The sequence below is a fragment of the Cyanistes caeruleus genome, chromosome 1, assembly GCF_971803275.1.
Source record: "Cyanistes caeruleus chromosome 1, bCyaCae1.hap1.1, whole genome shotgun sequence".
Lineage (NCBI taxonomy): Eukaryota > Metazoa > Chordata > Aves > Passeriformes > Paridae > Cyanistes > Cyanistes caeruleus.
In genome coordinates this window covers 103,480,927-103,506,811 of record NC_141701.1, presented here as the reverse complement: position 1 = coordinate 103,506,811, position 25,885 = coordinate 103,480,927, and the positions used below count along the sequence as shown (strand labels likewise).

The window sequence follows — 25,885 nt, the reverse complement described above, 5'->3', positions numbered from 1 at the left end:
AGTAACCCTTGTGATATCAACTCCAGGCTCCGTGCTGCTGTGAGCAATGCCAGCCCTGTCACCCAACTGCTAATGTGGTCACACAAGCACCTTTGTGCTTTCTCCATGCTTCTCCTCACACATAGGACCAGCTCCCTGTAAACATCTACAAAACTCTCTCATTGTCTTCCTTCAAACCTCTTTTGTCATCATCCCCCCCCACCCCGAGAAAAACCTTGGAGTGGGTTGGGACAGCTGTGAGATGCTGAAATCATTGCTCTGGCCACTATTGTTCCATTGTGCCCTTGTGCTCCCCTGTCTGTCCCCACCTGCTCCATCCGAGCTTACGCGTGGATGCTGGATCTTGGAAAAGGAGCTGTGTTTACTTTTTGTGTTTGGTTACTGCTCATGGTAAAGGGGCAGACAAGAATGTAACCACACAAGGCTATGCTGGCAATGAGGGACTCAGAAACTGCATACTTTAAACTCTGGGCAAATTCAGATAGCTTGCAAAGAATGTACAAGTTATGAAGAATTTGTTTTGTAGAAGGCAGGGAATTTTCTGATGACGGAATGGGATGATCATCCCAACGCACTCATCAAGTAGTCCTAACACACAGAAACATTTCTGGAGGATTCTAAGGTTCCCTCTTCTCTAAATATACTGAAAACTTGGGATGCAGAGCTGATGTTTGAACAGAAAGACTTAAGTGAATTTGTGTGGCAGAACCTGGTTTGTAGCTGGTATGAAAAGAGCTAAGTCCAGAAAGGAAACAGCCTTAACATTACAACAGTAACATGCAAGCCAACACAGAGCTGCTGACTGATGAAAAAACATCCTCAGGGATGCCACTTCCAGTTTTAGCAAATATCCAGTAAGAAGCAGCAAGAGTAAACCCTGCACCACAACCTCACACACAGCATATATGTTCTGATCTTATGTACATGTGGCTAATAACTACACATATAAGTTTGGATTAATGAGTTGCTTCTTACTTGAAACCTCATGAATATTTTTTTTAATCTTAGAAAAGTAGACATCACTTTTAATCTAAACATTTGCAATTATAATAGAGTGCAATTATAATATACATTAGAGTCAAGTACAAAAGGCAAGTTGCTTTGCTCTGCTGAAAGTGATAAATCCCAGGTTTCTTACACTGAGACCTATATTAATTTCTTCAAGCCCTTTCATTTCTTTTATATCCATCCAGCTAATAAAGAGCAGATAGCAGCTTTCCTTCTTTGTCAGAATTGCCTGAGAAGAGCCAAAGGCTCAGACAGACTGGTAGGTTGAAAACAGACAGAGGGAACAGCCACATGAACTTCTACTTCAGAAACTAAGCTGATGTTAATAACTCCTTGCAACTCTACCTTCAGTTCTTAGGCCTGTGAAGAATGCATCTCGAAACACCATGAAAGTTCTAGTGAAAACCATGACAAATTCACTTCTTATCCCTTGATTTATAACTAATCTTTACTCAATTAACATTTACCATGCAAATGAGTGGAGTCAGATTCCTTAAGCACACATCTCAGCATGCCCCTACACCAGGGCAGTAGGTCAGGTGCTAGCAAGAGCTCTGGGTGTGCTTATGGCATCAGGCTTTTACAAATACAAGTCCTGAAGAAAGAGACAGTTTTTTGTTTTGTTTCTGAAATGGATTTTGGTCCACACAGAAGAATCACAGAGATTGTTGAGACTAAGAGTTATCTTTTACAGGGAATTCATTCTAAGGGTTTTGTTTGACAAGGAAAGATGTAGCTGTAATGTATTATGAATGCTCTGAGTATAGCTGCAGTTTTCACAGTACAGAGAAATGTGTCTTCTCAGCTTCTCATAAACACATGTTTTATGCAGCCATTAGAGACAGCAAGACAACTCTGTACCAGCTCAAGATCTGCTGAGATCAGAAAGTTTCCCTTGTAGGCCCTGAGTGCCAAAAAATATCTAAAAATATATTAGATTCTGCCAATTCTGAAAATGCAGTATCACACAAAAGTTAGATCTGGCACACAGAGTGCATATCTCTGATAGAGTTCATCAGAAAATACCTCAAAGTATGAAGTAGGTAAAGCAAGAAAAACAGAAAGCTGGAATTTTTTCTGCCTTTTTTTTTTTGTAATAACACATACCATTCAATTTCATATATATATGTGTGTGTATATATATATATATATATATAAAATCCTCTTGGTTTTCTTTCATTTTTGTTTTTTTTTTTTATTGCAGCAAGGAAAGATCTCTTTGTTAATAACCCTCAAGTTTTACTGGTTCTTTCTTTCAGTGACCCACTGATATTTACAGGCAACAAATAAGATCTGTTCCATAAGGCTTTGATTTGCTGCCACCACAGGAAAAGTAAACAGGCAGCAACTTGTAGTAGAGTACAGCATAAATGCAAATCAAACTTTTTAAACATGACTGCTGGCTCCAGATATCCATCAAAGCATGATGGCTTATGTACATATTTCAGTCAGCCTTTTTCAGCAGTAAGAAAAAAAGAAATTAGTGTATGCTTTACAGCAAATATATTAAGTTTACTTTACAAGAACAATCAAATTGCTGTTTGCTTTGTGTAATATTTGAACTATTTATATTTTTTTGTTATAGTTTTAGTGCTACAGCTTTATTTTTCATGGCTTTGCATATAGCTGACAGTTAATTCCCACTTCTCTGGTGATGTCACTTGAACCAATAAAGTCCTACATGCCCTGCCTGATGTAAGAGGTGTTGGCATCCTAGCACTGGTAGCTTACAAGCAACACTTGCATTGGCTATAATTGAGTTTTGATTCTTCATACTCAGTACTTTTATCCAAACAGAAAAATTCCATATACTTTAGGGTCTCTGCAATCAAGAAGAAAAATAAACATCCTCACTCATCTCATTCACAGATCTGACTGTTAAGAGTCATTCCTAGCATTTTCAAATTTCTTAATGACATCCTAAAAATTCCAGCGACCTCTGGAAAAACTCCACTGAATTGGATGGTTGTAAGAGGAGAAGTTTTATGTCAAAGTGGATGTCTCATGTCAGCTTTCAGATTAAAGCAGCAATTGTAGATAATCAGATTTCAGTAAATTCCTGGTTCTGCCAGGTGATGTGGAAGCTGAAGTCTGCATCTTCTTCATGTTGATTTTTTTGGCATTGATCTTAGGCTGTCCTTTCTGTAGACAGTATTTTATCAAGACATCTCAAAAAAAAGTCTTTACAGACTAATGGGATACTCATAGTTCAAATAAAGAAGATGCTTCTGGTGCAATCTGGACTGGGGAGAAGAATTGCTGTGTTCTTAAAACAACTTGTGCCAACTATTTGCCAGAAATCACCTGTCACAAACTTCTTTCCACGTGTGTTCTGGGGTTAAAGTTACTATTCTGAGGAGATATTTTTCCTAAAAGCCAATCATGACTGAATGTGCTAACTCAAGAGGAGATCTCTTTAGTCCCATGTAAAAAATAGTTACTGAGTCTCCAAGAGGTCTGTAACCAGAGCTGTCACTAGCCCTAACTTATCTGTGCTCAACACCCATATCTTTGCTGTGCCACTTATTCCCATTAATTTACCAGATGTTGACTCTATTCTGACTTCTGCACGTGTATATTGAGGTCTTTCTTGTCTGCAGTGGTGACTTTCACTCCAGGACACAGTCTGTGCCAAATTACTGCTGACATGAGGATTTCCTGTGAACTTTAATTAATTTCCTTATATCTGTGCTGTGCTGTCTTGCTCTGAAGCCAAATCTACCCTCTCTTACTGGAGGTCAGTTACCAACATATGGAGGCCTGCTACGTGTTTGACCTCAGTGTCAACACATAGAAAATTCTGGAAGGGTCATGATGCCCAGAAACTAATTCCAAGTGTTCAGGCTTAAAATAAGATCTTGGACATAAGCAGGCAGAGCATGGGACTTGCTTGATGTTCTGCTGGATGGCCCTCGAGTATCAAGAAGATCCAGCTTTTTTTACTGGGAAGCATGAATTGGGTGAATTTTTTAGCCAGTAGCAAGAAAATATGCTGGTTTATGGGAGGATAGATGAGGAAAAAATTAGTGCTCCAGATGGATGGAGGAGCCCAGCCCTCATCTACCCAACAGCACCCCTGTGGTCACCTTAACAAAGAGCACTACTGTTCCTCTACATGACAAGCTGCTGCCAACACACCCTCTGTCACGCTTCGGTGGCCCAGATCTGCCTCCTCTCTTCCAGCAAGAAAATGGCCTGAATGCCAGCACTGAGCACAGACTGTTGTTCCAAATAAGCCCATGCTCTTCCAGCTCCTGGTACGAAGGCTGCAGACAAAAGCACGAAGCCTGTCCCCAGAAGTGTCTCAGTTTGATGAGTTGCTGTGCCAGTGTCACTTCTGTACGTGTGCCAGAAGGAACAGGTTTGGCAAAAGGCTGAGCAGGAATTGTCATAGCAACTGAGACTGCAGCAGGATGAGGAGACATAAGATGCTGAAACCTGGAAAATTCCTGTACCTTTTATGCACAAGGGGACAGCAACAAAATGGATGTAGGAGCTTGAGTTTGTCTTTGCAGCTTTCACTTGTGCTTGCCCATGCTGTCAGTCAGTATGCTCTGCAGCAAAGATGTGACCTTACAAAGTCTCATGTTAGAGAGTCAAAAGTTCCCCACACAGTGTCAGTCCATGAACATCTTTAAAATCACTGCTTTTCTTTCTATTCATGCATCAGCCAGATCTCTTTCAGGCTCTCATAATTCTGTTACCATGTCTGTTGTAAAATTTTACTGTAAAGATCCCTTTAGCTTTCTTCCTTCCTGGGAGGTTATAATGTGCTTTTTGGATGTGTTTGCCGTAGTTAACTTATGTGTGGCTTCTCTGCTTCCTCTGGCAACAGGATTAAGAAGCAAGACTTTGTAGATAAGAATACTCTCTGATGTATAATTGTCCCATACAGCCTTGGGATCAATACTTCCCTCAGAACAGATACACAGCTCCCATTTGTATGCATGGAAGTAGCTACATAAAGTACATGAAATGCAAGGCTCTGTAGCCTTCCTATGAGGCAATAAAATATTTTTTATACCTTTCATCCACATCAATCTCTACTCATCTGACCAGTTCACAGGAAAGGCATTAGCTGCTAACTGCTCCTCACTTCCTCGGATGTCAAACCTCCATAAGATTCTATATAAACTGAGCTTTGTGTAGCCTCAAAAGCTTGTTTTTTCTGTCAGTGTGTGTGTGTGCATAACTCCCACTAACTTCTGAAGGTGTTAGACAGTAGATATATATATATGTGTGTGTGTGTGTGTGTGTGTACAGTACAGAGAACAGGCTTCAAAGTTTGACTTCAGTACCATGTCCCTTATATTAGTGGCAGATATTTTTCAGCATACCCAATTAAGAATTGGTTAGTCAGGTCTATCAGACAATTTTCAAAAGCCTGATCCAAAGGAACTTTCACAGATTGTGGATGTTTATCATAGGATTTTCATTTCACTACAAGGTAAACTACTGGAAAAATAAATAAATCATATTTCTAAATAAGCATGCATTTACCTATGCCTGGGTCAGAAGTGGGTAGATGATGGGAAGAGCTGCAGCCTGAGACTCAGAAGTGTTTTACAGAATGTCCCTGGGCAAAAGCAGGAAAGCTGGAGTTTTTTGCAGAGGGGAGACTGAGAAATCTTTTCTGTCAAGCCTGTTTCCCATTGAAAACCCTGGACACAAACTGGTGTCAATGGAACTGTGGCTTGCAAGATCTTGTGGTGATGATGCCCTAAAAGTAGACTGCAGCAAAACAGCAAGGGTGCTCTTTGTAGATGTTTCTCCTTCTGCATGTCCAGGAGCATATTCTTGGAGTCTTTTCAGCTTCCAAACAAAAGTCTTTTCGAGGAACATCATCTTTATCAGCTAAGCAGTCAGGTTTTTGTACCAAAGCAAGCTATTTCAACAGGAAAGATCAATACTAGAACATAGACCAAGTCCCATGTTTCCCTATCCAATATAATTACCAGAACTCATGAGTCTTTTAATTTTGGTTGTTCTGTATCTGGACAAAAGCAGGTTTTGGATTTTCAGTTACTTTGGCAAGAGGAACAGTTGTTTTTATTCTAACACAGTCAATAAGGGTTCTAGAACCATGGGGGAAAAATTCCCATATTTGAGAAAGACTATAGAAGTGATAATTTGTACCAACACTGCAGTCTTTGCCCATTGGGTTTCTTGGTAAAATCCAAGTTCTTCCATTGTACTTTTTTGTTTGTTTTGTTTTTCTGTAACTAAGAGGTACCTATTCCAAAAAGGACTGTAAAAAACATGGAGGAAAAGGGGGCATAGCAAACCTGTGTGAAGAGCTCTTTTCAGAGAGGAAGGCCTTTGAGGAAAGAGAATCCACAATGCTCAGAAGTTCTCTAGAAATTCTTGATCTACCTTGTTAACAACGGCCAAGATCATTCAAACCAGAAAAAGAGACTTAAAATTTAGTTTATACTGGTGGTGGCAGCTGCAAACCTGCCTCCCTTCCACACTTCTTTAATGCAACAAAAACCAGTTTTGATCTCATTCATAACAATTTTTCTTCCTGGCTTCTAATGCTTTCAGCAAAAATACTACCAAACATCTTGTTGAGTTTTATACCCTGGTAAATTTAGCTCTTCAGATTCTCACAGACAGCAAAGCTATGTTACCCCTGGGTATTCTTAAGCTGATGAGCCCAAGTCACTATTTATTTTTGGGTGTCTCCTGCCTAAAAAGGGAGATTTGAATAACAGGGAAGACACATGATTTGAGAAAGACTAGGAGATTAGAGGTAGTCTGAAAACTGACTGTTGTTCACCTGTACCTTTTCTTTCTGTGAGTGTGGACTGGGCCATTGCTCAGCCTCTGCTGGCTTCCTACAGTGTAGAAGAGATCAAAGTGCCGGTATTAAACAATTCCACAAGAATTTCCGTGGTTAAGAAAAATGACTGTGTCCAAGCTGTTGCTTTCCAGTCCCAACCTGCCCAAGCCTTTGTTAGATTTTGTAGAATCGGGCAGGGAAGATGGCTGTGACTTGGCATCCCGACTTGTTTGAAAAAAGCCATAGAGATGCATGGCTGTCAGACATCAGTAACATTATGGTAATCACACGACAGTTTTAGCCCAATATATACCTTCCCAATCACAGCTGGAAATATTTGTGAAGGGACATAAGGGCATGAAACAGATGAGATCAAATTCCTGTAGGTGTGTAAAAGTTTATCCTCAGCAAAACTCTTAGCAGTGCTGTTAGCACTGCGTTAAAAGACTACTGTGAATTCTTCACAATGCCATCTCTGTTTTCCTTTCAGACAAGCCCTGTGGGGACCCGCCATCCTTCCCCCACACCATCCTGCACGGCCACACTGGCTTTGAGATGGGGGACGAGCTGCTGTACGTCTGTGCCCAGGGGTACGTCATGGGCAACAAGGAGACGGCGTTCACGCTGCTCTGCGACAGCTGCGGCGAGTGGTACGGGCACGTCCAGGCCTGTGTCAAAGGTGAGCTCAGCCAACAACCTCCCAGCAGCCTGGATCCAGCGTTGGACCCTGTGCCCTGGGCACCTGCAGTCCCAGTGAAGGTCTCAGTCAATGTCTCAGCTGGCCCAACAGGACTTTTACAATCCCATTGGTAGATGGCTCCAAGAAACCACAGGAAAAGATAGCTTTCTCATACTTATATGAACATAAAGTTTCTCTCTGGGTAGAAGGATCCATCCAGTATAAAAAAAAATCTTTTAAGCTCTTCACTTTGTCCCCCAGCTTTTCGTAAGAAGCCAGTTTGGCTGATCAGAGTTTTTGCTAGGCCTTTCCTTTAGCTTTAACACCCTTGAACTTCTGCCCTTACACAGATAATAAAGGCTGCTTCCTTTGGTTAGGTTGGGAACATTAGAGACCCAAGTAAGCTAAGAGAGATGCCTGTGCCACACAAATAAACTGTGACCAAAAATGTTAATGATTTTTTTTAATTTGCCCCAATAAAAAGGCAAGCAGTTTTTATCCTGTACCATGCCTCCAGGACTTTTGTCTGCAAACACAAGAGTAGTTGCCCAGATATTTACTCCATTAAAAAGACTGAAAGTAGATTTTCTTACCAAGTGACTGGACTCAAGAAAAGATTTTTCAAAAAAAATAAATCCCCAAACCACAAAACCCTCAAGCAAATTGTAAAATGGCATTTCCTAAATTTAAACCCTCAATAAAATTCACCTTTATGTGTTAGTTAAATTCTACAGCAGTCTTTTAACTTTCCCCTTTTTTAAACATAGGCTAAACAGTACCATGAGTTCAGGTGTGGATATAATCTGAATTCTGCTTTCTCGTGTTACCTTGCTCAATGCATAAACCCACCATTTTTTCCGGTATTTAAGGATGGTCATCAGAAAATTTTTGTATTTTTTTGAGAAGGCCATCACACCTTTAAAGTAATGTTTCTGGCAAAACAGATAATTTTTAAGCAAAGGAGTGGGCAGCTGTTGAGTAGCTGAGCTATCTATATGGGCTGGAGTTAGTATATCCATTTCAGAACCTATATATTCCTTAATGTCTGGAGGCTTGCAAGGAGTTATTTTTACTCATGAATATACCATCAGGCAGTGGATAATCATGAGAAAAGGTCAAATTTGTTCTTAGTAGAAGTAGGTCATGCCTGTGCACCAGGGAACCAGATTCTCAAACCCATCCAACTGGTATAAATACACAAAAAGCCTCAATGAAAGCATCAGCATTTTTCTGAACTGTTTCAGCTTCTAAAACTGTTTTTACAAAGAGCAGTTCAGATGATTATGCAAAACAATGCAGGGCATGAAGGAAGAATGTGAAGGGAAGAGGAAAAAAACCAAGTATATGCATCTGATCATAGAATAAAGAATCACAGAACAGTTTGGGTTGGAAAGAACCTTTAAGGTCATCTAGTCCAACCTCCCTACAATAAGCAGGGACATCTTCAACTAACCCAGTGGGTCCAAATGTCCTATAGTCTGCACCAAATTGATTCTCCTTTTTTTTCCTTTTTTTTTTTTTTTTCCTGAGGTTTGTGGAAATGCTATCTTCATCACACATAGACATAAAGCTGTATTACACCAAAGTAAGGAAGGGAAAGAATCAGACTATGTCAGCTGTGTGTGTTTCACTGTTTTCTTTGGATAAATAGTCTCTTTCCCCTGTTTTGCCTGAGCCTTTCACACAGCCGTAGGGGAGAGAAAAATATAAAAAAAAAAAAATAGGAATGTGTGGCTGTAAAATCACAAACATCAACACTGAAACTTGGGAGCAGATATGATATGGTGGATTATGATTTTTAAAATTATTTAGATGTAGATTTCATGCTGGGGGGCTTCCTCTGATTAATGTTTTTCAAATGCTTTAAGGACATGGGACAGAAAATACAATAATTGTTCTAGTAATAATTATGTATTTAATCCTTTTGATCATAATTGTTTAAGAAAGAAGACTTTACAAGATGATTAAAATGTGTGATACTAGGTTTCATTATTTTCAAAAAAGTGAGAGCCCAGTGAAAAAGGGCAACAAAAAAAAGGGAATTTAATTAAAAGGAATTTGATTTAGAGTTGACTGATATTTTGGGGTCATTGGAGAGAGGAGGAAGAACAATTATTAAGTACTCCAGAAGTCAGCACACAGACTGATTTTTAAGTGCTCTGAGGCAAGAGAGCACCTTCCCTATCATGAAGGTTAATGATGGGACTTAATGGAGAATTTAAATTCCTGTTGGCAGACTGGACCACTTCTGTCCTAACAGGCTGACATCAGTGGAAAGATGTTCGTGAAGCCACTGCAGTGAACATTTAAGTGCTATGTTTAGAGCCTGGTAAGATGATACAGTGCCCTTGCTCTGAATCTGTGCTGGGTGAGCAATTGAGAAATGTAAAGTAGTCCCAATGCCCTTACTCCAACAAAAAGGGACCACATGGACAAAACCCTGGCCAGAGCATCAAGAGTTATAAGGCCTGTTCCTATATCCTGCAGGATCTCTGAGACTAGGGACAAGTCACTGTACTGCTCTCTGCTGCTTACTCCACCTCATCTGTGGAAAAGTGGTGACATTTGTCCAATCTCATAAAGCTTGCTGGGATTTGTGGATGTTACACCTCGAGTAGCATTGTTCTACTTGGTAACTGCCCCATTATAATACCCAGCTGTCCAGGCAGACTAAACAGCAGCAACTGCATGCTTTTCTTGATTGTGGAAAAGCATCAGACTGGCTTTACATTCCCAGTTGCTCACACAGAGCAAATACCGAGTCACAGAACTATCATCATTGCAGTGTCTAAATATAGCAGTTAAGTGTTCTTTGAAGTCTCTTTGTGATCATCTTTCCTCTCTGTTTTGATCCAGAAAGAAGAGATACAGTCCATTCTGGCACCTGGCCTATAAGTGTACGGCCATACAGTCAGCAGATTTGCAAATTAAAATTTAAAAAATACATGTATATAATCAAATAGACACATAATGCAAAATACATGGCAAAACCTGGCTATGGGCATAACTGAAAAAAAGTAATCTTGGACTTCTATTAAGTGGATTTCAGATACAGTAAAGTATGATGGAAATTTAAGTGGATTCAGGATCAGTAAAGTATGATGGAAATTAGGAAAGCAGTACATTACAAATGGCTGTAATGTACATTGTGCACACCAGGTAATAGACAGTAATTTTTAGTTAAGATGCTTTTTAAGAAAAACAGTGACTCTGTTTCCTGTAATTCCTTGTCATGAAAAGCCACTGTGTTCTAGCTGAAAACACAGGGATATTTAGTCCAACAAAGTAACCTTAAGGAGAGAACAGGGAAATACATGGATTTTGCCATTTATTATTATTATTTTATTTCTGTAGAATGCATTTGTTTCACAAAATATATCCTGAAGAACACTGTAGTAAGGTCTGAAAGCGATGAATATGTGCCATGCTGGGACTGTCCTGCAAGCACAGAGATTAAACTGACAATTGCTAAATGACATTTGTTTTTTTCCCAAAATAAACCATGAGTTCAATATCAGAAGCATTAATACCAACACTTCAGTGGTGGAGGTCAGGGCTGGACTGCATTAGGCTGCATTCTCTAGGGTTTACATCCTCAAAGAGAGGGCAGATGAGATGGGAAATCATGTTCCATCTCTGCCCTAAAACTGGCTCAGAGGAATGTCATATATCTATCCTTTCCCTGGGTTGTTTTGGGTTTTTCCAGCTATATGCTTGTGGCAGGAGAGTCCATACCTTCTACACATCTAAGGAATCTCTCCAAAGACAACACTTGGACACACAGCTAGTGTGCTCCGAGGTACTCCAGCTTTTCCATGCTGAGGACCATCCTTCTGACGCCAGTGTAAGGAGGACTTGGCTGACTTTGATCACTTAATCTGCAGCTACCAGTCCTTTTGCCTGCCTCAACAAATCTCATTACTTCAAACATAGCCTTCTGAGTTTCCAAGAATCATATTGGTTCACATTTGTGTGGTCTTGTAAGCGTGACGAGCTAGCACCATTTCTTTTTGGTTTCTTGTTTTTAATGTGGGGAATCAAACAAAATATCTCTGGCTTTTGATCTTATTGGAAAATGCTCTCTTTTTGTTCATTCTGTGAGTGCAAAGGAAGATTTGTGACAGACAAATATAATCAGCAACAAATATGTCCGTGGCCTGTCAAAACAATTGTTATGACAATCTTTGGTTCCATTTTCAGACCTGTCACTGAGGGGTTGTATTAGATTAATGTAAAGTATTGATCTGGCATGGATGGATTCTGCCAAATGGAATAAGTTAAAAAAATGTTGATGGGTTATTTATTTATATTAGCAGGCTTTCTGCTGGAATAAAAATTATCCTCTTTCTTGTAGCTATTGCAAAAGATAAAAGGCACAATTTCTGTCTAATATACTCTGGCTGACTAGAAAGAGGTTTGTGTGCCTGATCCAAACTACATGGATAATTCTTTGAGATATTGTAGCTCACAAATGTGACTTATCTTAGGCAAATCAGTCTACATGCTCTTTTCCTCCCCATCCTAAAAGACAGATTCTGTCTTGTTAATGTTTGCTGTAGCTACTTTGAGATTCTTAGACTAAAGATCTTTTTATACAGTATAAATATTTATAATGATGGTCTATATAGAATCAGGTTTCAATTTCCTGTACTCCAAAAATACACCCATAAAATATGCTCTGCACTTTATGGTTGTCCAAAATAGCAACACTCAAAATAGAGCTTGGATGCCAATATGCTATCAAGAAGAGAAATTAAACTGATCCTAGAGTGTGGAAGCACAGGCTCTTTGTTTTTGCCTGTCTCTATGTTTGGTCACTGTTTTCACACTAAGATCAAAAACTGAAGGAGATGAAAGCTCTAGAGGACTGGATGTTTCCCAAAAAGGATTAATTAAGAATTAAAAGGATTTTACCTTTTAACTGAGCTTCACATCTTTGGTAGTATGTCATTTCAGCACCTCTTGTTGTAAAGTGTTCATTTCAGACTCAGTAATCCCTCAGACAGTGAATAAAAACTCACTGATCCTTGAGTCTGCCAGAAGAGGGTATGGTCAAGATGTAACAATGACCAAAAATAGAAAGATTTTGATCTTGGATAGATTAATTTCAGGGCTGGCTCTTCTTAAAACCAGACCTGCCTAGTTAGAAAGACGTAATCACTTTTAAACCAATTGCTAGCAGTTTTAAAAATGTGTAAAAATAATGGCTACAACTTTTAGGATAAGAGGTGGAGCTGAATCTAGTTTGATCATTGCTCTTCAGTACCAACACTAAAATTCAGGGAACTGGAAAGTGCTGAGGAGGCAAGCAAAAAGAAGTGCAGAAGTTGTGCCTATTCCTGGAAAATCAAGCTCATGGTGGACTTAGAAGATTGTCATGGTAACACAGAGCCACTAAATACTGAGTCCAAGTCCCATTTGAAGGTCTGAGGCCCAGAAGAAAGAACAGAGTATTATTACTGTGTAAGTCAATCCAGGATCATATAAATCAAAGCTCCAGAGTAAGGGGGTCTGTATTTCCTTTGATGGTTAGAGAGCTCAATAGTTGCTTTCACTCTGGCATCCCATAAGCTAACATTAGTTATGTTGATAGTCTTTGCTATAAACTCTACAAATACGGGAGATTGAATATGAAAATATGTTAGAGCAGCTTTACAACTTGGGCCACAATCTGATTGTGAGAGGGAACAAGACTCCCTTATGTGGTGACAAGCAGTGCATAATGAGCTCCAATCTCAGGATCTCTTTAGACTACAATGGGCTTTTTCTTCCCCCAGCTCTGCATTAAGAAAACACCAACTCACTTCTCTACAGGCAGGATCATGCCCAAAGGCAGCATGTTTGATGGAGACCCGACTGATGGTTCAACAAACCTTTAATATGTTCTGATAGAACGGGGACTTGCACTTTCTTAGAAGCACATGGTTTTTCCTGATGTGCCTCCATAGGATCTTCTCCTAGAGGGCTGAAACTACATGGCAGGAGAAACACTGAAGGAAAAGAGCTTCAAAATCTCTAAAAAGCTAAGCATTCACCAATGATCTACTCACACTTAAGGTACTGGTCAATGTGATGAGTGATAGCTGCCCATTCATACTGCTAAGTAAAAAATAGCTCTGGAGAAAACAACACAAGCACGTGGATGTAATTTTTGTTTACTGTTTGAGCCTCAGCTGGATTACCATAGTGTAGAAAGCAAAGGAGTGGCAAAAACAGAGGTTACAAGAGACATAGAGGTGAAGAGAGGCCATTGTGATGACTCAATTAAAAAAAGAAAACAATGACCATAACAGTTAGCAAACGGTGGCTTCTCACATTATGATGTTCCAGTTCATATACATGCCACAGACACTTATAGGCTCTGACACACTGAACTTTAGTGAAACAGGCTTGCCAGATATCAACTTCTAGCAGGAGCCTGGATGATTAGGGGATAAAATAGTTTGAGGCACCATTTCTGTGCAAAGAGAGTGCCAGCCAGCTAGAAAAATTCTAAAGTGGAAGCAAACGAAGGGACAAAGTGAGACTAAAGTTTGACAGTTAGTAGAAGTGCTGAATTGTGATGGATAGTGCCATGCAGAGATTCATGAATAAGTTGCTAAAGTGCCTTGGTATTAAGACTTATCCTCCATTCATTTGTGAAAGTCTGAAATACTATTGGAAAAGATTTTAGGATTAATTAGAGAAGTGAGAGTCCTACCAGGCCACTTTCCACTCTAAGAGTTGTATTCCCCTGACTGTTAAAACATCCTTGAATGGGACAGAAGTTTTTCCTGCTTTGGAGAAGATGGGGAGGATCTAGAGGATTACTCAAGCAGATGAGGACACTGGGACCAGCAGGGAGAGAGGTCTGTTGTTGGCACTTCCTGTGGGATGAGAGGACCTGCTAAGAACATCCAGCTCTCCGGCATGATAGCTTTCACAGAGGTATTAACTCTCTGCAGGCTATTTGGGTCACACATCTGAGCTTCCTTAGCATAACTGCTTTGGTTTCTGGTAGACCCAGATGCTATTCCAAGATAAATACCTTTTGCAAATGCTCATTCTGTTTTGGCACCTGGCTTTAGCTGCTCTGGCAAAAAGTGAGGTGGTGTGAGCTGTATCACTGCTAAGTGGTTTTGGTCAGGCTGGTTTGACAATATTTCTAATCTTTCTTAAGAGTAGACCAAATATGGCTCTGCCAGAAGTCTGGGAAGCAGTCTCCAAGGAGAAAGTGACTCAGGCGGAAATTGAGGTGGGCCCCAGATGAAAATGTAATTCAAAATTGTCTGACTGTAAAAAGGCAAAAAAAGATAAGGCTTTACAAATGCAGTGAACTGTAATACAGGTTCTCCTGTTAATTTCTTGTTTCCTATGTCATGCCAGGTCTATTGCTTCACTGTCTTCATAAAAGACTAAATGCCCTCTTAAAAAGAAAAATTCTCACCATGATTCAGTTTATTTTCCATATCCCAAGGCACTATTTTTTATGACTTTTAATGCCAGCATAAATCTCAGAAATTACATCAACTTTCTATGGAGTAACACTTTCATGAACTGAAAATCAACCACCCTGTCCAGTTTGGAAAATTTGTCATTGAGCTAAGGCTTTAGAATATTTGGAGAAATATAAATTACAATGTATTATTCCATTCAAATTCAAACATTTAGCTTTGTGCTTTGAGTCAAGTCTATTTTTCTGTGAGTGCTAGGTCTGTTGAGTATTTCTAAATCAAACTCAAGCTTTGCAATGAATCAGCCCCTCTGTTACACTCAGTCTTTTTACCAACTGTGTTTTGTGTCACTTTTTTTTCTCTTCTCCCCGTGGCAACATTTAATTCCTTAAAATTGAAAGCCTGAGAGTTGATTACAATTATCATGGTAACTAGGTGTGTGGCTTTAAGTGTTTGAAACAGGGTTTTCCAGCCTTGCAGGGGGCATCTTGCTTTTTTCAGATGAAAACCAGCAGAACTCAGTGTCAGCCTTGGTGGTGGAGTCTGCCTGTCAGCTTTGAAGAGCTCTTATGGAATAAGAAATACTGTTCTGGCCCCAGGTGTTGTATCATTCTAACACCAAGGTGATTGAAAAAAGCAGTATACTGATAAAAACATGCCTTGATATCTTGCAAGCATAAAGTACTGAACAATTTTTTTTTTAAATCATCTATCTGAAATGGGATGAAATTGCTGTAAAACTTTTAGTTTTGTCTGTTCTGTTTTGTTTTTTTTTTATTACCAATTAGTAATTGATTAGTTTTTGTTATATCGTTCTCTCCACACACATTTCTTGCTTGAATAAGATGGAAGTTTTTCCTCAAATCTGGCAAAGAGTCCTACTAAGGGAGAAAAGGTTTGAGAAAACAATAAGCAAAGGAAGTCCTCTAACTGTAGACAGTGAGTTATTTATATGCATTTTTAAATCTGGAAAGATAAGATATTAGCTGCTGGCATTGACACCTACTGTGATTCTTTAAAAAAAAAACCCTTGAAATTGAATATCAGCCCAAGGACCATGCACTTCTCAAATAAACAATTACACAGAATGAAAAATACTGCCTAGAAGTCACTTCTCATTGCATCTTTTTTCTTGGCTTTTTGTAATAAACAAGCTCAGTGCTTTTCCAGAGAATTAAATGTTGGCTTATGAGTTTTTGTCTTTTTTAATGCTTCTAGATGAAACTGAGGCACACATTGACTATGAAGATAACTTTCCCGATGACAGATCAATACCTATTGCTGAGAATGACCATGGCAATGGCAAAGAGGAAATTGAGCAGGAGCAAATACAGCTTTCCTTCAGTAAAAGTTCAGAGGAAGGAAGAACTGTAAGTACCAAAGGGGTTACTCAGCACACAGACATTTCTGAAAAAGGAAGCAGGGCACCAACTGAATCCCCTGTGTCACTCCTAAGCCAAAAAAACTTGTTTTGGTTTCCATCAGAAAGTTTCAGTGAGCCTGAATCAGAGAAAGAGACAGATGATTCCACTAAAGCACAGTTTTCTGAAGGTGATAACCACATTGGAGGGAAGACAGCCTATGGTGTACCTGGTGCCAAAATATTTTATGACAGTGAGGATTTCCCCATTGGACCCATTCTCACAACTAATGATACAAAGACGGCGATGGATGCAGTTGCCATCACTGACGAGTCGTGGTTAGACGGATATCCAGTAACACAAGAAGTGGTAGAGGATGATGAAGAGGGTGATAAAGTTGATGGTTCAATGGGAACAGAAGATGACATCATCCTCACAACTGATCAACCAAATCACGTGGAAGTAAGAAAATCAGGAAATGGCAGCCCAGCTCTGGAAGAGAGCCTAACACAGATTGTGGCAGCAACAACAGGGGTGGACGATGAAGGGGCTAAAGAGACACCAGCACCACTTACATCAGTGAGTGGTCTGGAGAACTTTAGTGTGAGCAGGGGTTATGATGATGCCGTGTGGGAACATCCAGCTACATCTCTGGAAACTGTGACTCAGGAGCCCACTACAACGATGCTGTTTGACATAACCAGCTCAAAAACATCCATGTCAGAAACCTCTGTGACCGTCAGCCCCTACACTCCATACATAGAACCAAGAGACACAACCACCTACACAGAACAAGTAGCAACCACTGCACCAGACATCATTACTGACACAGTGTCCCAGGATTTAGCAGAGCAAGAAAGTCTCACTCAGGGCCTTGGAGAAAAGCCCATCCCCACTTCTGAGCCATGTGAAGGAGAGGATTGTCCCAAGTCCAGTAAAGGTGCTATCATAGCAATAATAGTGATTCTTCTCTGCTTGTTACTGGTTGCAGCTGTTCTGGCAGTGTGGTTTTTCAAAAAACGGCAGCAGAAAAATTCTGTCTATAAACTAAATGGAAGGTGTCAGCCCAGACATCACTGTTACCACCACTACCACCACCAGCACATTGAAATGCAGAAAGTCTAACCAGGGGCCTTTTGGCAGAGATCGGAAGACAAAACATTGATGCTAGAAGACACATGACTCATGGATGCTAAAATCCAGCAGTGCAGAAAGCAGAAGAAAAAAAGAATGCTAGAAGAACATAGAAGACAGAAGAGATTTCATCCTTTTGAAATTGCAGTCTAGCATATTCGACTTTTCAGAGCTAAAGAATCTGTACATTTTTATCACAAGGGTCTTTCAGAGACATCAGCAGGACACAGTGTGCTCAGTAGTACATCTTCAATTTGTTCCGCTTTTACATTCTGCTCCTATTAATAATAAATTAATTGATTAATTTCTGTGTTACCTGCTTATAATGTAATGGTAGGGCTGGTCAGGCCTCTTTGGTCTGTTCTCAGTAAAAGAGGAAAAGAAAGAGGGAAGAATGGAAGAAAGATGATTTTGGAGCAACCACACGCTTGGTGTTTGCTCCTTTTTTAGCACCTGCCCAAGCTGGTCAGAATAAACCACCATAACAAGTTGTTACCTGATGTGTCTCAAAAAGAAAAACTATTTGCTACCACACTTTAATGGATAGTATCGCAATGATTACTAAGGTAATTTTCTTCAATGTTGTGAATTTAACAAGCCACAAATGTTGGATCATTATGCTACTGTTCTGGAAGGTGTTCTTTTAGCCTTAGTGAAGAAATGCCATTCTTATAACTAATCTTCCTGTAGAAATGATGATGTTTCCCCAGAATTCAGAGAATATGGTAAGTGCCATTCTTCCTTGAGTAGGAGCAGGAGAGGAGTCAGAGCACCTTTGGATCCAGGTGTTATGATGAATAGCCTCTCATTACAGAGCCAAACGCTGGTAAAGCACTTTCCAGGGGAACCCTGTATAAAGTTGGCTGCTTTCTGAACACAATGTTGACTGACCAAGATACTGAACTTATATTCACAGCCAGCAGTACCTCTGGCAACTGAAGCCATGTGTAATACTTTGCCATGTGTAATACTTCTGCCATGTGAACTCTGTGGAAGGACTGATTTTTCACCATTCTGCTCCTGCATAGGCTGGAGGGGTGGACATTGGCTCTGGGAGATGGGCAGCCCCTTTGCATGCTGCTTATTGTGGTTTTAAAGATAAAGCAGATCTGGGAAGGAAATAAATTGCACCTAGTTGATAAAATGCACTCAGTTTCTAGACTGGCTGTTGGTGTAAAAGCACGGATGCTTTTCCAACAGCACGTTCCATCTCCAACAGCTCTGGAAATGAAGAAAGGGGAATATGTTTTCTAGAATCCCTTAGCATAGTTCGTGTGAGTTTAGTATGAGGTCTTTCTTACTTACATTTCTGAATGAACAAGAGGAAGTCTGGCAACTGTGAATAATCTGCCGGTCAGAAATAAATTCATCTGCCATTCAGCCTTAGTCAAAGAGTAAGAAAAGGTGCCTAGGTGGAATTAATTCCATATTCTGGCTTGAGTCGCAGTGGTAATCACCTCTAACTCCATGGAAGGTAGGCTTTATGAAATGGAGTGCAGAACTGGGCCCATCATACATACAGCCATCAATCTCAGGGCTGGTAAGCAAAAAAAGCATTTTTAGACAATGGCTATGGTTATCTTGGAGAGTCTGACCTCAGAGGGGTAAGAGATGAATCTTGTTGCCTGGCAAGAGCTGTAGTAACTGTACAGATTTGTAAATATGTCTCTGACATATGCATGACTTTATGCTTTTAATGCATTCTACACTATGAAATAACTTAGAATTTCTGTTGTAAACTATTTTTTTTTGAAGCAGTTAAAAAAGAAACCCCAACAATGGATTTCACACCAAGCAGCTTTATGGAGACTGTTAACTGAACTAAAACATATCATCTGTGATCCCATGGAAATATGCTGAAAAATAAACACAGGAATGTCCATTAAAAATATTGTTTAACTGAAAGGTACAAGTAGGTGTTGCAGCTCTGTGTAGCATCATTCAAAATGAAAAGTCAATTCTATTTGTCCTAGGAACAGAATGTGTAAAAATGAGACTCAAAATACAAACACAAATTGTACAAGGATCTTATCTGAGACCTAGAGACACTTGTTATTCATGAACCAGAAGAAAGTGTACATTAACATAATACTTTGGAGGTATTTAAATAAAACTCAAGTTACAAAAACACCAGGAAAGGAAGTGTGTGCTTGTGTTCTTGTGCAAATCATCCAGTTTACCCACAAGTTTATGGAGAAAAGATAGGCCTGTTACTTTCATAATTCTTGTGGAAGGCACTTTGATATTAAGAATATTAGCTAAAACATGTTTAGCTTAGACTGCCAGCCCAGTTCTGCTTTAGAACACCTACCCTCCTTTGCAGCATCATTTGTTTGTTTTCACAGTATCCACTTTACCAGAATGATTCAGGGAGTTTGGAAAACTAATAAACAGATGGAGATAAACAGCTCTTCAATGACACATTTGACTTAGACTTCCTTCTGTGTGGGAAACTTGGCTAATCACAGATAATGGGAGTGGCAAACAATATATATATATATATATTATACAAAAAATACAAAATCTTAACATGATAAAGTCAAAATAGGGTAGGAGATAAATTAACTAGGAATCAAAGCTGAAACTGCCAGCTGCATGTTGAAATTAGGAGAGGAAAAAAAAGGGGGGAGTATCAGAAGTGCTTTTGTGGTGGTGACATCCAGCCATTGATCTGTGATAAAAGTCATGTACCATTCTGTTCTAGGGAAATCACATATTACAACAGGCTGGTCAGAATTTGCCCACTGGAGTCAAGACTGAGATATGATCTCCCTTCCCTCTCCTTTCCTTTGTTAACCTATTAACTTGGCCCCCATCTCATACAGACCTTGTGCTGCTGTGTCTGGACAGAGACTACAAATTGACTTCAGCAGGCTGAAAAGTGACACTGTAGGGTGTAACATCACAGCTGCTGGCAGTGTTTGGGGGTTCAAACCCATGCAACCAAAAGGAGGTTGCTCCCCCTTGTACAGAAACACTGGGTTCATGCATTTTAGGTGTTTGCTAAGTTCTCAGGCTGAAATCCCCTCAATTTCTGTGCTTGTCCTAACAATATATACTTATTGTACTGTACTGCCTTATTGCTTACTGTACCTCAAAATCTATTATGCTGGAGATTTGTTGCTATGGGCATTGGACCCAGCATAGATTGACTTTTTTCTTCAATGATTTAACTTTTTTTTTTTATGCCAAATAATTTGCAATGCAATGATAAAACATAATACATATCTGTGAAAGATCAGAATAGGTAGCTATGAATGACCACTTAAAAATTACCCTTAATAAGAAATTTTTATACCATCATAAGGCTTGTCAAACTACAGGGTTTCTACCAGCTCAGGATAATACTTCAGTGTATAATCCTTTTTCAGATAAGTGATAGTGAGAACGGGACAAAGGCAGAAATCCCCTTTTTTATTTTCTTTTAAGTTAATGGACCTATAAAATTACTTCTCTGACTCCCATATTCCCATTTGAAAGAAAGCAAGTTCCATTACTTTGCAAAAGAATTTATCAGGAAGAAAAAGCACATTTGTTACTTCATGATGGTGAAAAGACTGACCCATGAGATACATCAATGGGAAGAAAAAGTTAAAAATAATCAAAGAAAACTTAGAAAGTTTTTCTACAGGAAAGGTTAGCATTTATAAACTTCAAAATTCGAACTCTCTACAGAATTTCATTTCCATATAACATCAGTACTTTAAGGAGAGAGAGGAGGGGAAGGAGGAGAGATGGATGCCTAAACCACTGAATATTTCCTTGCCAAAAATAAATAAATAAAAATGTATCTGTTTTTTTTAGTATTTTCTCCTAGGTACTGAAGAGGACTTAAGATACAAACCCCTGATTTGCTGGGGTGTGCAACCCAACTTACTTTGGCCATTTCTAACTTAACTCCTTTTTTGTATAGAGCTTAAACTCTCCACACTAGGTCATTCAGGTCTTGAGTCACCAGGAAAAAGAAGTCGCTGTTTAAAGCATGGCAGGCGACCAAAAGTTCAGACAGCTGCAATGAAGGATTAGTTGTGGGTTTTTCTCACTGCCTTGCTACAAACTGCATCACAGCTCTATGTTCAAACATTATTAAATGAGAATGTTTTCTCTGGCGCAGACTACTCCTCCCCACAGTTTAAGTATTGAATTTTTTTAACTGAAGTAGCTTTGGTTTACAGCTCACATTAGAACTTAAAAACATATTTCCATAGTAGCTGGCATATGCAGGCAACTGTTTATTCTCAGTACCAGCCATAATAAACACTTGTACTTTTATAATCCAACAAATCTTTGTCTAATCACAACTCCGTTTTCAGAGCTGTAAAATTTGCATGCTATTTTAACCATTTTTCACGAAGACTCTCTTGAAATGGAAACATTTTCTAAGCGTGCCTCCATTATCAATACAGACCAATAATTCGCTGTAAAGGATGTGAAGATAAATGGAGGGTATTGATGGCAACAGTCTACTGAGAAAGAACTCTGTAAAGCAGGACATGCTATCAGATTTTCAGGGGGGGTAGGTTTTCTGGAAAGTATGGAGAAATGACACCTCATTGATTGGATGGGCTCTTTGGGTGAATTAAGAACAGCAACTGACTAACTTTTGGGTTTATATTCTAGCATTCCAAAGCAGTAAAGCTCTGGAAAATGGAGCAATTTGAATTTGCTTTTGGCTCATGCCTTGTCAACAGAAGTAATGAAGGTCTGCTTGCAGGATTGCAATGCCAAATGAAAGGGCCCAGCAGGACATTTGTATCCCCATTGAATTTGCCAGAACTGATCATTCTCGAAGTATTTGTTGATTTTACTGGCAATAGGAATTGCCGAGGCACAGAGGTATGGAGCCTGAAATGCTCTTTTATGGGAGCAAAATTAAGCTTTGAGGAGAAAAATCACTACCATCCTTCTTCCTTTTTTTAATAAATGTTGCCATTTGTGAGGATGAATTCGCAAGGAGCCAATACTAGAAAGAATTGCTGTTGGTAAGTGTAGGCATTAATTTGAAAGGGACTATAGTCTTAGCAGATTCTGTGAAATGCACTGATTTTCAACCTGTGCATGTTCCTCCTTTACCCAAGCTTTAGTTCTTGCATAACAAAGACTGTCCTGACAGCCAGCGGTTGTGTTTTTCACCTAAACAAATATGCACCTCAGTGTGACAGGTTCTGACTCAGTTTAATCTTCAGCTTCCAAGCAGCTCCCCATCATGCAGGACCCCATTCAACAAGAAAACAAGCTCAGGACTCACATGCATGCAGCCCCCTGTGCTACAAATCTGCAAAAGACGGACTTCACCCTCCATCCTCCTCCAAGTGGTGACAGAACGACACGCAGAGGGAATTATTGCAGACTTGCTTGCAAGTACTGACAGAGCATCAGAGACCAACAGCAGCTACCAGAATAGCCAGCTTTGTCATTAGAAATGTGAGTAATTAAAAAGTGTAGCTGTACAGCTCTACAACAGGCAATACTACCGCCAAAGTGGACAGAGATACAGTACCAATGCTGCACTCAAACCTGTCATGTGAACACGGTGTGTTCAACACGATGATGTTTCCATGAGCATCAGCATCATACTGTAAACCTTGCCAAAAGTGGAGACAAATCTAAATATCCCATCATGCTAGGCAGAAGCTGCTGACAACTCACAACTGCAGGAATTTGGGGTGGCAGAAGGGAGGCAGGAATATTCCCACTGCCTCCCAAGAGGAGTTGGCAGGATCGGAAGAAGAGACACTAAGTTATTACAGTCACATGTAAATGTTGGCATTTAACAATAGCAGCAGGAAAAGAAAAATCACTTGAAAGAACCTGAGAATGCTGAAAAAAGCCACAATAAATACTGAAGAACTGGAAGAGGAGCTATTTCTCATTAGAAAAGAACAAGGGTTTGAGAACTGCTTGTACTTATTAAGATGGAAGTGGCTTGGGACTGTACGTTGTGGAAATGAAGAAAGCCAGAAAGAAAATCCACAGACACTTGAACAAAATGAAAAAGGGATCACGGTGCCATCTCACGAGGCTGCAAGAGTATCAGTTTCCTCCTCAAATTAAATCAAATGGTAGAGGACATCAGACTTACTTTAAGTAGACTTAAGAAAAATGGATCACTGGCTGATGGACATCTTAGTAAACCATGAAATCCCCACCTGAAAAGGCACAATGGGAGGGGAGTTTAGCTGCAAGATCAAGAGGAAATCAGTGAACATGAGAAGGGATTAGATAAGGAAGCCTTGAAGACCAAATCACAAGCTTGCCAGAAAATTGATAATACCCGAGAGACTTGCAATAACCACTGAAAAACTGTTCAATGAAGAGGAAAAATCAGAGTTCAGAGGCACCAAACGTATTCCCACTGTAATCTGTTGAAGTCAAATGAATCACAAAACAGGTAACTCTCGTGCTTAGTTTTTACTAGTGGACTGAAAATATGGCAGTATTTTACCATGTCCTTTGCTCTTTAAAAAACATAATAGGACTCTCAGACAATGCTGGAAAGGGGAATGGAGTTCTTTAACTGGACAGAAATAATTCTGGGTGCAAAACAAAGAGGTCCTGGAACTTCCTTTCTCTCATGCAGTCTATGCTACTTGCTCCACCAACAGGCAACACCTGATTAGGAGCTTTATGCACGTGCTATTTCCACATGGGATGTACAGTCATGGAACACCTTGGGCTCAGGAACCTGAATTACAACCATCACTCCTGGAGCCTTTGAGGCTTTGCACTGCAGTACCTACAGACAGCACACAGGAGCCAGAGCACCACAGGGCACCACAGAAACAAACAGCCAAGGGAACAGCCACAGCTTGGCAGAGCTCTGAAGTCAGTTTGGTAAATGGTGATAGAAAAAAGTGAACTAAAAATGCTGTAAAGCAAAGACAATGTAGATGGATACATCCATCTCCAACACTCTAATGGTGGGATCCCTGGGTTTGAATGCTAAGAGTATCAAAGCTGAAGCTACTGGCTATCACAGAACCACACAATATTATGAGCTGAAAGGGACCCAACAAGGATCATGGAGTCCAGCTCCTGGCCCTGCACAGGACACCCCAAGAATCACACCATATGCCTGAGAGCATTGTCCAAACACTTCTTGAGCTCTGTCAGGCTGGTGCTGTGACCACTTCCCTGGGGAGCCTGTTCCAGTGCCCAACCACCCTCTGGGTGAAGAATCTTTTTTTAATATCTAACCTAAATCTTCCCTGACACAGCTTCAGGCCATTCCCTCAGCTCCTGTAGCTGTTCACCACAGAGCAGAGATCAGTGCCTGCCTCTTCTCTTCCCCTTCACAAGGAAGTTGTAACTGCAGTGAAGACTCCCCCATCACTGGTTGAGCTCCTGAGGACAAAATCTGGAGCTGTCTATGCAAGCTGGAAGGCAGAAGGTCAAAAGGGGACTCCAGAGCAGTAACTTCTCCTTTGAGCATACACATACCTCCAACAAGAGAAAACTAAGGATAAATTGGAGAAGCTACACCAGTAGAATATTAGTGTATTTCATGGGGTGAAGTGATGGTTTACAAAAAACTAACTGCTTGTAAACAACTTTAAAAAGTTACAAAAAGCAAATTTCAATTCTTACATAAAATTACAATGAGCAGAGTGCTAATATTGTGTAGAACAAAACCACGAGGAAATGTGATATGTACAACCCTATGTCAGTTCAAGGCACACATCAAGCCAGATTCTGGTCTCCTTACCACAAGCTGAGTTGGGCAAATCTGCTAAAGTTAAAAGGCTCTTGATAGATTTTCATTTTGAGATTAAAACAGTCGGCCCATCAACTCCAGTGCATGAGTTGTGATTAATATTAAAGCAGTTAAAAAAGCCAATCTGATCTTCCAAACATCATTTACACTCAAATTCAAATGCTTCATTGCTGTCATATACTGAAGGACACTGAAACCTCATCCTTTGGATTCTTCTTCATATTCCCTATAGACACTCAATACTGTAGACTACTACAGCTTATATAAACTATAGCAGCAACAACTTGGCAAGCTGATGTAGACCGTGTTTTGCCTTTTTAAAAACTCAAAGCAGAGGGTTTGTAGTACACTTCCTCTCAGCAGAATTACAATTCCATCATAGGAGGTGAATGCTCTTGTGGATGCTCACATGCACAGAATGCTCATCTCCCCTTGATGAAACCACTTGCAGGACTTGATCCTTGAAAACAAAAGAGGAAAGCACAGGATTTCATCCTGTATTCTTCTCTGAGTTCAAGGGGATTTTTTCTCTTCAGTAGACTTAAGCACTAATTCATTTCTCTATCATACCTTTTTTGGTCTGAACCAATACTTCTGTATTGGACTGCTGTACAGTTAATTTAAAAAAAAAAAAAAAAAATCACATGCAAATGTTTTTCATTATTCCACTGAAAGTCACCTCAGTTTCCACCAGTACTTACCTTTGGATGAAAACTATGTCAATAGTCCCACCAGGCTGGAAAAAACACACAAACTATTTTTTTACAGAGGAGA

General features: G+C 39.8%; 1 protein-coding gene across 1 annotated transcript in view; it reads left to right on the top strand.

Moving 5' to 3' along the window:
- The window catches only part of SUSD5 (sushi domain containing 5), a 41,213-nt gene extending 21,686 nt beyond the window's left edge, over positions 1 to 19,527 (top strand). The window contains exons 4-5 of the mRNA XM_023919480.2: positions 7,281 to 7,469; positions 16,121 to 19,527. Of these exons, the coding sequence (XP_023775248.2) occupies positions 7,281 to 7,469; positions 16,121 to 17,388 (1,457 nt within the window). The 3' untranslated portion in view covers positions 17,389 to 19,527. The remainder of the gene's footprint in view (positions 1 to 7,280; positions 7,470 to 16,120) is intronic.
- Positions 19,528 to 25,885: the final 6,358 nt, after the last annotated feature.